The sequence below is a fragment of the Seriola dumerili genome, unplaced genomic scaffold (genome assembly GCF_002260705.1).
Source record: "Seriola dumerili isolate Sdu_G_001 unplaced genomic scaffold, Sdu_1.0 BDQW01000242.1, whole genome shotgun sequence".
Classification (NCBI taxonomy): domain Eukaryota; kingdom Metazoa; phylum Chordata; class Actinopteri; order Carangiformes; family Carangidae; genus Seriola; species Seriola dumerili.
The window spans coordinates 8,955,661-8,967,373 of NW_019174497.1; the positions used below are offsets into that span (position 1 = coordinate 8,955,661).

Genomic DNA, 11,713 nt, shown 5'->3' on the forward strand with positions numbered 1-11,713 from the left:
GAGTGTCAGAATATCAGAGTCTTTTTCCTCACATGCTGGACTCAAACTGAGGCTGCATTTATCACAATATCAATTTTTTTAATTCCATCAATCTTTTATTGGTGATAGACATAATAAACACAATGTTTTGGCTGTGCCGTTTCAACAGCTCCACTCATACCGGTGAACTGACATCAAGTCCATAGACTTATTCACACATAATGACTGTAGGCATTCCTTCAGACCTGGACACCTCAGATAAAATGATATGTTGTGAAATAAATGCAGCCTACTAGTTTGAGTCCAGCAATGTGAGAAAAAAGAGCTCTGATATTCCGACACTCCTTCAAACTGCTGTGCTGAGGTCGCCTTAGATTCCATTCACCCTGTGAACATATACACAGTTGCATCTCCTCCTCTCTTTGCACCAGGTTAACCACCCTGTTTTGTCTATTCACATGTGACTTTATAACTGCTTCACCTTGGCATGTTTTCAACATCGTGACTGATGCTACAAAAGAAGAGACATATTTCTGCACAAGCTCATATTCAGCTATTCATTTATTCTCTGCCGGCTTTACTAACTGTAATCCCAGTGCTTCCAGTCACATGCTCGCCCCCACCATTCCCTCATCAGCTGTCAGAGTTCAATGAATGATTCTGCAGTTAGACAAAGAAAATGGAGAAAGAGCACCGCAAAACACTGACACAAACACCAGAAATGAAAGCACAGATACCACACTGACCAACTCAAGTGATTAATAAAAAAAGATTATTATAGATCAAAAGGGGAACAGAACTCAATACCGTTCCTTATCCGCAACAACACAGAGTCAGTAGTACCCTTTTACAGAACAAAGTACAAGAACGAGGGAGAAAAGAACGTGAACACAGGTTGGCGAGTTACACATCACCTTATGTTGACAACCAATAGCAACCGAACCTACAAACACACATTTACATATCTACTACTGACACCACTGTATGTCGCTTGCAACACAAGACACCTGAAAAGTTACTTAAAAACTCACCCACATGTAAACATGTAAATGTAACATGTAGAATGTAACATGTAGTGAATTAACAATGTAACCCCTTGAGGCTTCAGAATGACCTCTTTTGCCCATTAAACAGGATGAGGGAACAGTGGCCTTTTTTCAAACATATACTATTATAGATGGCAAATCTGAGTGTCACAGGAAGACACTCAAGAACTGAATTGAATGGTTTAACTAAAAACTGAGACCACAGCTGGCAGAACGTCATCAAATAGAGAAAAACCCATTTGCTAAACTTTAAAAACCATTAAATAAAATCTTTACTCACAGCCACCTCACTCACTCTATCTACTCCTGCTAGATTATCAAACGATAATTTGAAATATTTAAACTCAAGGGTCGTTGTGTTTGTGTTTGTTTGTGTATGCATGTTTAAAAAGAAACAAAGTTCATATCAAAAGCACATCTTCTTTATGAAGGTGTGTATTAAATGAGTCTAAAAGACTGAAATAGGGAAGATAATTTAAAGTAAATACTTTCCAGACAAAAATAGCAGCTGAAAAATGAAAAAAACTAAATGTGCAAATATTTTGATAAACTACACAGAAGAAGCCAGACGTGTCTTCCGTCTGATAAATAAACTCAACATAATCCAGAATTAGAAGTTTGTCCCGCTCTAACCTGAACTGACCGCCCCATCCCCCACCTCCCCAACCCACCCCACCCCCCACCCTGTGTGGCTGCTGGAGCTCGGTTCAGACTGGTTCTGATGCTCCGACCGCAGCCCATCACCACAGTTTGTTTTCTCACATAACGAATAAAACACAGAGGATTTCCCTTTCGTCTGAGCTGCTTTCTCATGAGGATCTCTTACTGTTCAAACACCCACAGTGACCGTCAGATAACTAACATTTATTAACTCACTTGGCTTTTAGAAGACTGTGGAGGACGGGGAGCCGGCGGGGCCGATCGCAGCGGGTCATGTGTTAGTTGCACCCAAATCCCAAAAGAGACAAAAGTGCCAAGTGTTGAGTTAAACTGATACTTCTCACTTCTTTTCTTTCCACTCGTCTCTCACCCTCTGCTCCATTCTTTCCCCTCCAAGGTTTTCATCATGTTTTATTTACACGTCTGACCAAAAGAATCCTATACACAGGAAATGCTTGTGATTGTGAGTTCCTCTCCTCAAATGTGGGGAGGTTTATTTATTTCAACAAACATTCCTGATTTGCACAGCGCCGGCCTCACACAGCTTTTTCAGACGGGCATGTGTCTAAGCTATAGGCCTATATTTAGACATGGCTGCTCTCTGTTTGTAATGATGCTGTCAGCAGCGCTCTCTGATTTCATGCAGGTGTCTGTGGTGTCGCAGCTCAGGGAGGCTCGTGTAGGACTTTCAGTGCCATCACATCCACACGAGGATCTATAGCGACTCGCTCGTCAGTTCAACTTTTCAGGTTGTTTTATGGAACATCGTCCAGAGCAATTTAACTGAGGAACCGGTGGTGGAAAAGTAACTAAGTGCATTTACTCAAGTACTGCACAGGACATTTCTGAGGGACTTGTACTTTACTTGAGTATCTCCATGCTACTTCCACTCCACTACATTCATTTGACAGCTTCGGTTACAAGTTACTTTTAACATAAAGATTTTACACAAACAAGCTTTTAAATACAACACATTGTTAAAGATAAAAGCAGTGGTTTCCAAGCGTCCTGGCCTGTGACGTCTTACAAAAGCTGCGTGTAGTCAGGGTCACATCTGATGTCTATGAGTTAACAGTTCCACCAAGCAGTGATTTTTCCCTCTAAACCTCCCAGGGTTTCATTTCTATAAATGTTCAAATGATCCAATATCTCACCAACAATCAAAGATTAAAAAAAAACTGAAAACAGGTTTGTGAATCAGAACTTTGTTTTTTCTTCTTTCCCTTTAATCATCCCACGACCCCTCATTTATCTGGTCTCCCTGTTTATAGAAATCTATTTAAAGTAGTTCAGACCAGCTCCACCTGCAGCAGCTACAACAGTAACATGCTGCTCACACACTGATGCTTCAGTATTGATCATCTAATGATGTCATATATAATAATAGAACAGTCAGAGACCCAACAGGACCTTTACTTCAGTATTTCAACTTCATTTTGATGGTCATACTTTTGACTTTTACTATTTTCATGCAGGACTTGTAATATTTCTACATTGATACTTTTGCTTCAGTAAAGGGACTGAATACTTCCCCCTCCACTGTGGGGACCAGAGGGAGGACGGCTTCAGCTCAGTCTGGAACCTGGAAATAGTTTGAAACAAAACAACTCCACATTCTCTCAGCAGCCTTCCTCACTGGATGGAGTTTACATGTAAACTCCATCTGCGGAGGAAGACCATGAGATTTGGTTGAAAGTTCATGAGAAGCTCATAAATGGACCTTGAGTTCAGATTGTCCACTTTCTGTACGTGATCCAGGATCAGAATGATTTGACGTCTTTATAGTCACCTCACACATGACGTGATGTGATGCAGTTTGATCGATTACATGTTTATTGATGATTTGATTGACATTAAACTGATAATTAACGGAAAGACTAGAACCTCATAATTAATATATCAACACCAAGATGTGTGATATATATCAGTTCTATCAGTTTCATCATGTTCATTATAAGCTCTATAAAGGTTTAAATGGAGTGAACTCTGATTGTCAGAGGTTTTAAAACACTAGATGTCGTCACAAAATCAGCTCTCAATAATTTACTGACCAATAGAAGAAGAAAATTAGTGAACTGCTCAAGAATTCACTTCCTGTTTCAGACTAAGTTGCTGAAGTTGAGTATTAACCAGTAGAAACGCCAGAGACCGAAAGCTGCACAAATAAAAGTAATTCGAAATTTTCTGTGTCATGTGACAAAACTTTTGGTCCATCTGTTTTGTCCAGGTGGAGTCAGTTTTATGAGTCATGTTATCTGAATCCAAACTGATTGTCTATAGTCAATGTCTTTGAATCCTTCATGATGATTCATTATGACCAGTCTGAAGTTGACACAACTGCTGTCATGGAAACAATCTTAATGTCCTGGATTATCTCTGATATCTGTATCTCATCCCTTTGGATAAATCATCTATGCACACAGCAAAACACTGACCTGGCCTGTAATCCTCAGTGATCAGAAGCTTTATATGGCAGAACTGAAAATCAAATACACAGATAGGCTACATGTTACTGTCTCTCTGGCATCAGAGAGGTTTATGTGACATTTCATTCAAGCAGCAGCCTCCTGTTCTCTAACAGTATTTCTACTCTCATTTTAAATAAAGCATGCTGTCATTTAATTACCAAACTAAACTTTATTTCGCACATGAGCAAAGTGGAGTGTAAAACAGCTTTGATTACAAACGTCATTCTCATATCGTACAATGTCCCCACAGTTCAATACAGGCTACACGGGCCCAGTCATCAGGCTACATTCAAGATTCCTCCATGAATTGATACAATAAAACACATGTATAAGCAGAGGAACAGGAAGCTGTCTCATAGTTAACTCATCATGAAAAGCTAATTACACTTGACACGTTTGGACATCCGTGCGTAAAATACATTGAGGTCTGAACTCATTTGAAATGCAGTACTTTGTCGGGACAGGTGAGTGACAGGTAGGAGCAGAGGGGGAATCCCATCTGGTACAGCTGATGCGGCCGAGCACCGAGGACCACAGACGAGCTGAAGCCTGGACTCTGGCGCTCTGCGCATGTCTCCGCCGACAGACCGAGGATGCTGCCGCGCGTTTCGTCTTCACTCCTCGATAAGATGCTCTCGATGCTGAACCCTTTGGATTTATCCCTGCTCGGAACGTTTCCCTTCGGCCTGTCCTGCGCGCTTGCAGCCAGGTTTGTGTTTGCCGTGCAGCTGACGGCGCACAGCGGACCCCTCTCTCTCTCCCTCCCGCTGAACGCTGACCTCTTCTCGTCCGGCTCCCAGCGGAGGGACGCGCCTAGGAGATGCGCTCCGTCCATCCACAGCGGAGCGTGTCTCGGAGTGAGACACGGCTCAGGCTGCGGAGCGTCAAGCCTCCTCCCGATGGATGCTGTGGTGTCTTGGTTGGGGAGCACTTTGAGTCTTTGTATGGAGAGCGGTTGTGGCTGTTCCGCTTGGTTAAACTCCACAAGAACAGGTTTTGTGTCTGGTTGTTTTTCCACGCTCTCCGCATCCTGCCTGGCTGGTTCCTCCGCTGTCTCTGAACCAGTCTGGTGTTTCACAGGGGTTTGGGGGTCCCTGGATGGCCCCGCGCCCTTTGTGCGCTTGTGTCCAGCGGCTTTAGAGTCCAGAGCCTCCTGCTGGCTTTTTGCCTTCCTCTTCCTCCGGCGGTAGTTGCCGTTCTCAAACATATCCAGACACTTGGTGTCCAGCGTCCAGTAGCTGCCTTTGCCGGGCCGACCCTTCTCTCTGGGCACCTTGATGAAGCAGTCATTCAGGGACAGGTTGTGGCGGATGGAGTTCTGCCAGCCCTGCTTGTTGTCGTGATAAAATGGGAACCGGTCCATGATAAACTGGTAGATGCCGCTGAGCGTTGCGCGCTGCTCCGGTGCGCTCTTGATGGCCATGGCGATGAGCGCGATGTAGCTGTAGGGCGGCTTCTGCGGAGGCTCCTGGCGGGTCGGCACGAAGCTCAGGGCGGCGGGCACGACCCCTCCGCTCTCTCGGCCGTACAAGTAGAAGAGCGGGGGGGCGGAGAGGCTCAGAGCCGAGGATGCCACTCCGAGTGCCGGCAGGCGGCCGTGGTAGAGAGTCATGACGCCGAGGAAGCAGGATTGTGTCCCGGGGAAAGCTGAGCCTGCTCCCGGAGCTCCACTCCTCCACTGACTGACTCTCCAGCCTCATGAGGGCCCCAGAAAAATGTTAATAATTGCTGTACGTTTGCTGTGTTATGTTGACTTTGCACCGGGGAATAAATTGTCCATCATAAACAGTCTGTGGTGTTCTCAGCCCACCCACATTAATTAAAATTTCATTGCGCTGAAACTACCTCGTGCCCCCCCAGCGCCCCCTCCCTCGGCCCAACAACCAATGAGGTGCCGGGTTATTCCCTCATCTGTTTATAGAATTAGTCGCTTGATAAGTCTGCCCACCCAGGTTGAATCAAGCTGTGTTTATTTGGAAAAATTTCCGGGCACCCAATACATAAACGCACTGATGTGCTGTTTGAAATATCACGTCCACCCCTGACGCTGAGAGTTGCTCACACAGAAAGAACAAGCAAACATTGCCGAGTCCTTTCTGGGAGTTGCTGTGGCTTCGCTCAAATGAAAACAAAGTGTATAAAAGGGAAAATAACTTCAACAGTTTTAACTCATGTCAGGGCCTCGTCTGTCCCCCAGCCCGGAGAGAGGACCAGAGGGACTGTTTTTGTTTGTTTGTCTCTCCCCCTCTTTCTTTCTCTCTCTCTCTCTCTCTCTCTCTCTCTCTCTCTCTCTCTCTCTCTTTGTGTGTGTGTGTGTGTGTGTGTGGAAACTGATTCTATAGCAAAACCCACAATACCTTTATTCACAAATATCTGAAGACAGAGTAAATGATGGATGACTGACAGAAAATAGTTGCCTTATAATAATAGCAATAATAATAACAATAACAATAATAATAATGACGATGATGATAACAATAATAATCAAGTTTGTAAAATGTCACATTTGTAATGTTTTTTCATCAATCAATTTTATCTTTGTTATTCATTTAAAACTTTTTCCTAAAACAGTCAAATCTTAATGAACAAAAATAATAACACTCTTAAATAAAGCTACCATGTGTAATTAATCAGTGATTGTTGATTGCAAAATCCCCACACCAGGAAACAGTCGTGAGGACGTGACCTCAGAGGATCAGAGTTCTCCAGCTGCTGATGAACGTAGCTGAGAAAACAACCGAGTAAATGGACTGTGAGATAAGAAATGTTGTCAGATACTCTGGCAGAATGTAATCGTCTTCTTTGTTCCCATCTGCTGCAAAAATATACAAGAAAATGAGGTAATTTATTTCATTAATATTATAATTATATCACAAGTCAGCGTACTGATCTTAATAGGCTACAGCCAATCCCAGAGTCACCAATCGACAGGACCCGGTGGACTGTGGGAGGAAAACGGAATAACCAGAGAAAACCCACAGGACATAATGAAATTGCTTGAAAATGACATTATACCTTTGAACGATATTAGCATTAAGAAATCAAGCTGGAGTTACAGTTGAAAATCTGGTACCCTGAACACAATTAAACTACTTTAACATTACACAATTAATTGGTATCGTGGTAACTGATGAATAATATGTTGAATCAACATGATCCTTTTAAGCAGTCCAATGTGAATGAAATATCTTGGTTTGACAAGCAGTGAATCATTGAGAAAAGGGGGAATCTCATGTCAGGTGGCCACGCTCTGATCACGTGGGATCGACGTAAACATTCAAGGTATTCTTTTTCAGTGCAGATACACAGAGGACATGCAGACTCCCTGGACCCTGAACCCTGACCCTTCAGTCTAAATTCTGCTTTACCTTTATCATTTTATCTGTTGAAGAAAATGGACAGATGTCTTCCTTTGCCGATGGGCTTCTTAAATTGGTCCCCAATGTCTTCAGGGCCACGGGTTCCTACTGGTTGTGGAAACAAAGTGGAGCAGTGGACTGGTTTATTTGCTCATTGTTCTAAATAAGTGGAACAAGGGAAAAATAAACTAAACTGATCGCACCAGCTGTGTAAAGCTGATGGTGACTCACTTCATTGTTTTTCATAACTGGAGCAGTTTACAGAATAATGCAATATCTGACAACATCACAAACCTAAACTCACAGTGATCAGAGCTGCACTCACACCTCTACAAAAAAATCTGAACATGAGCTTCATTCAGTTCATATTTATTTATGCCGGAGCATCGATCTGGATTCAAATGAAACCAGACCGGTCTAGTTTAACAACAAATCGACCAAGAGAAAATGAAGAAATAATTCTCATAGTAGTTCAGTTCATTCATTAAGTAAATGCTAAATATTACCTTAATCATGCCTCTCAAATGTCGGAATTTGCTCCTTTGATTTGAGGTTATTTGTGGTGGTGACGTGACAAGAACCAACAGACTTTAAGATATGTATTCCAAATTAATTACAATGATAAAAATACATAATTATATCACAAATAACATAATAAAAAAATAATACATAATCCTTACAATACATTGTGCTCAGTGGATACAGTTGCATGTTCATGCGCTTTAATTGTCCTCTGAGAAGCGGGCGCTTGGGACTGTACTGCCTTACAAGGACAACATGGACAGTGTATTATTTGTAGATGTGAGCATGATGCTTTATATTATGTATTTTCCTGTTTATAGGTCAAAGGAGGATTATAACAACTTTACAAGTGCACACAGCTGGCTCCTGCTTACATTAGGGGTTTGGAGCTTTCAGTGAATAAACTCAGAAGTCCTTCTTTTCTCTGTTTCTCTGTCAGCAGACGGTGATTCATTAGCAAATAAAACTAAACTTACATGCCAGAGACGTGTACAGGCAACGGCGAGCAGGATTTGACTTTTTCAAAGGGCAGCTGCTGGAAGATTCTTTCCATCCACAACTGCTGAAGACGCCTTTTAGAATTTATATTAATCTAATTAATTTATATTAATGCAAGAGCCTATCAGCTGGTGACCTGGACATCTGGGACTGTGATGTGGACAGTGGGAGTTTTTCAGAAGCCCTCGCCCCTCTGTTAATTCTGCAGCCTCAAAGCTGAGTTCATAAAACTGGAATTGTGTGCAACATTTAGCAGCATTATGTAATTGTTACAGGTACTTGCCTCCCTTCATTGGCTCCTTGTTAGATTTCAGATTGATTCTGTATTTGTTTGCATTACTGACTTTTAAGTCTTTAAATGGCTCTGCCCCCAATTACATTTCTGATTTATTGACATGGTATGTGCCCAACTGAGAACAGACCTGCAGAAGGAGGCCTGTTGGTCTCCTCAAGGTCAAGGTTTGTGACTAAAGGTGACCGAGCCCCCACGCTCTGGAGCTCTCTCCTGACTGAAAGCAGACACTGCAACTCTTTAACCTCCTTTACATCTCTTCTAAAAATGCATTTCTTTTTCTAAGCCTTTGGTAATGTATGGCACGGTTTAATAATATTGTTATATCCCAAATTACTGTTCATATATTATATTGCCTCTTTTCACTCACTGTCAGATCTTTATGCATCACGTTGATTTGAGATGTTTTTTTTTATCCATGCAGTTCTACTCTTTTACTGAGCTCAGGTATTTTTGACTTTTCTTTTATCTGGTTTTACTTTTCTTGTAAAGTACTTTCAAACTTTGTTAAGAAAAGTTCTGTATAAATACTGTTATTATTATGACTAACTTCATACCGTACATACATCTAATTTGATATCACCTGACAGTGCACAGCCAACAAAACTGTGTACATTACTATCACATCATTGGCATGAGAAATCACATAATTCAAAACATTTTCAGTTCAGAAGGAACTAGAACAATGTTTCAAATCAATTATGAAGAGATTACCAAGTTTTTTATTGGAAATACAATATTTCTTTTTACCCAGGGTGCCACAGCTCATTGTACCATCTTGAGATTTTCCACTTTTGATGTTCAGCTGCCTGATGTTGACCAAACACATGCTATAAACAGGCAATCTCAACAGAGGGCCAAATCTCTGCTGTTTCCTGCCATAATGTAGTGTAGTCAGTCAGAGAGCTTATCTATTCCTTCCTTAACTGACGTAGGAAAAGAGAAATGTTGAGGATCTTTGAGGTGGATCAGATCCAAGCTCACTGACAATCAATAAAAGCTGGTGTTAAAAAATTCAAACACAGCACTGTAGTTACATTACAGATCCACTCCTGGCATGTTTTAACACATCGAAATTTTCTGTTTTGAATAATAGTCTCTTCTGTCTCTAAACTCTCACTTGGTTAAAAGTTACATCTACACATTTTCCCTCATATCTATGAATATACAAATATCTTTAATTTCAAAAGTTTAACAGCTGGACACAAGTTTCAGGTTTCTACATCACACTCGTGTGTGTTGCCTCCAGACTGAGGGTGATGTCACAACATTGTGCTGTTCCACGCATCACAGTGAGACTCGTGTCTTTCAGCACAGACTTTCTGCACGATGAAGCTCAAGCCTCCAACTGAAGTAACAAATGTATAGTTTGTAAAAAAAATCAAAAAATAAAATAGTGGTACATTTTCACTCTAAAAGTTTGAAGTTTGTCCAGCATACATAACAAAGACAAGTTCATTTGCTGTTTAACTAAACTAGAACATTAAAAAGAAAAAAAATGACTCAATGTCCACTTACCTGATTTTTCTGGAGCTTTCATCCATTCTCTTCATCCATCTCTTGCTCTTGCTAATAATATAATAACATTCTGCAAAACCAAAACAATGAAGCTGTGTAGTGGCTATTTGTCTTTCAAACTAATTTAAGTCCAACCTAAAAATAAAAAGGCCACTGATGCACCATGGGGGATGTGGTTTATGCAGGTAAACGAATATATTGTCCAAACAAAGCCATTGTGTTTTCATTTTGACTTATTCATCAAACAAGCAGCAAACCAAGGAACAAAGGGATCATGTTTCCTGCTGCCTCTCCTGCTCTGGTAAAAAACATAGGTTCACCCAGGTGCATGCTGGTCCTAAACTAGTGCACCTATCTATGTACTAGTTAACCAAACTAACTATGATAGATAAGCAAATAATGTAAAGAAACTAACGACTAACAAAATAGATTTATTATCAAAAAAGAAAAAATGAATGAAAGTAATCAAACTCAAAACAGATGAATACATAATAGAAAAAACAGCCAACAAACTAGTAAATAGCTCCAACACTAAAACAATCACCAGAGATGATGGAACTACAGAGCTGGGTGTTAATAGTCCACTTTCACAGCCACACAGTCATTTAATCCATTGTTAACTAAGAAAATTAATTAGTGCAGCTATTAAGTTAATATATAAAGGTAAAGAGACTGCACTGGATACTAACCACTATTATGGTAGAAGTGTTTTCATTATTATAATTCAAAGCAGAGAGAAGGAGGCGTTTGAAATCACAGTTTATTCTGAGGAGTATGTAAATGCAGGATGTTTTATTCGCGTGAGGATCAATGGTTCTGAAGTGGTGTGGAAACTAGAATTTAAAGGTGTTCTAAAGTAAAAATAACTAACTGTAAAAAAGTAAAATATCTTTATTGTATGAAGTTAATGATAAGATATTAATTAGATTTGTCTTAATTGATGTATTGCCATTATCAGAACACTCAGTGTACACTACAGTCATGTAATACAGAGGTGTCACCTGTGAGAGTGAAGTAGTTTTCTTATGTGTCCAGAAGAGGTCACCAGATACAAACATGTTTGAGCCCAGGTTAGAAACAGTTGGCGGGTTCATTGAGGAGATAAAGCGCAAATAGCCAGTAACTTGTGACCAAGCTGGACATCAGAAACAAACTCTCAACATTTTCACAGAAGTGACACAGAAGAGAAACTCGGCCTCAGCCAGTAATACCATCTGAAAATCACCTGTTGTCATTAGCTCAGTGGTTAAAGTGTGTTGTGTGTCTGTGTGTGTTTGCTGCAGCGGCAGAGGGGCTATGAATTAGTTAACTGTTAGTCTATGTTGTGATGAGGTTTAGTTCCCCTTCTGCCAAAAAAGTCTTTTGCTTGCT

General features: G+C 41.0%; 1 protein-coding gene across 1 annotated transcript; it reads right to left on the reverse strand.

The window, feature by feature from the left end:
• Positions 1-2,603: 2,603 nt before the first annotated feature.
• On the reverse strand, positions 2,604-5,837 carry LOC111229718 (forkhead box protein L1-like). Its single transcript, XM_022756174.1, has one exon. It carries the CDS (start codon positions 5,763-5,765, stop codon positions 4,587-4,589), a length of 1,179 nt encoding a protein of 392 aa, XP_022611895.1. The 5' UTR covers positions 5,766-5,837; the 3' UTR covers positions 2,604-4,586.
• Positions 5,838-11,713: the final 5,876 nt, after the last annotated feature.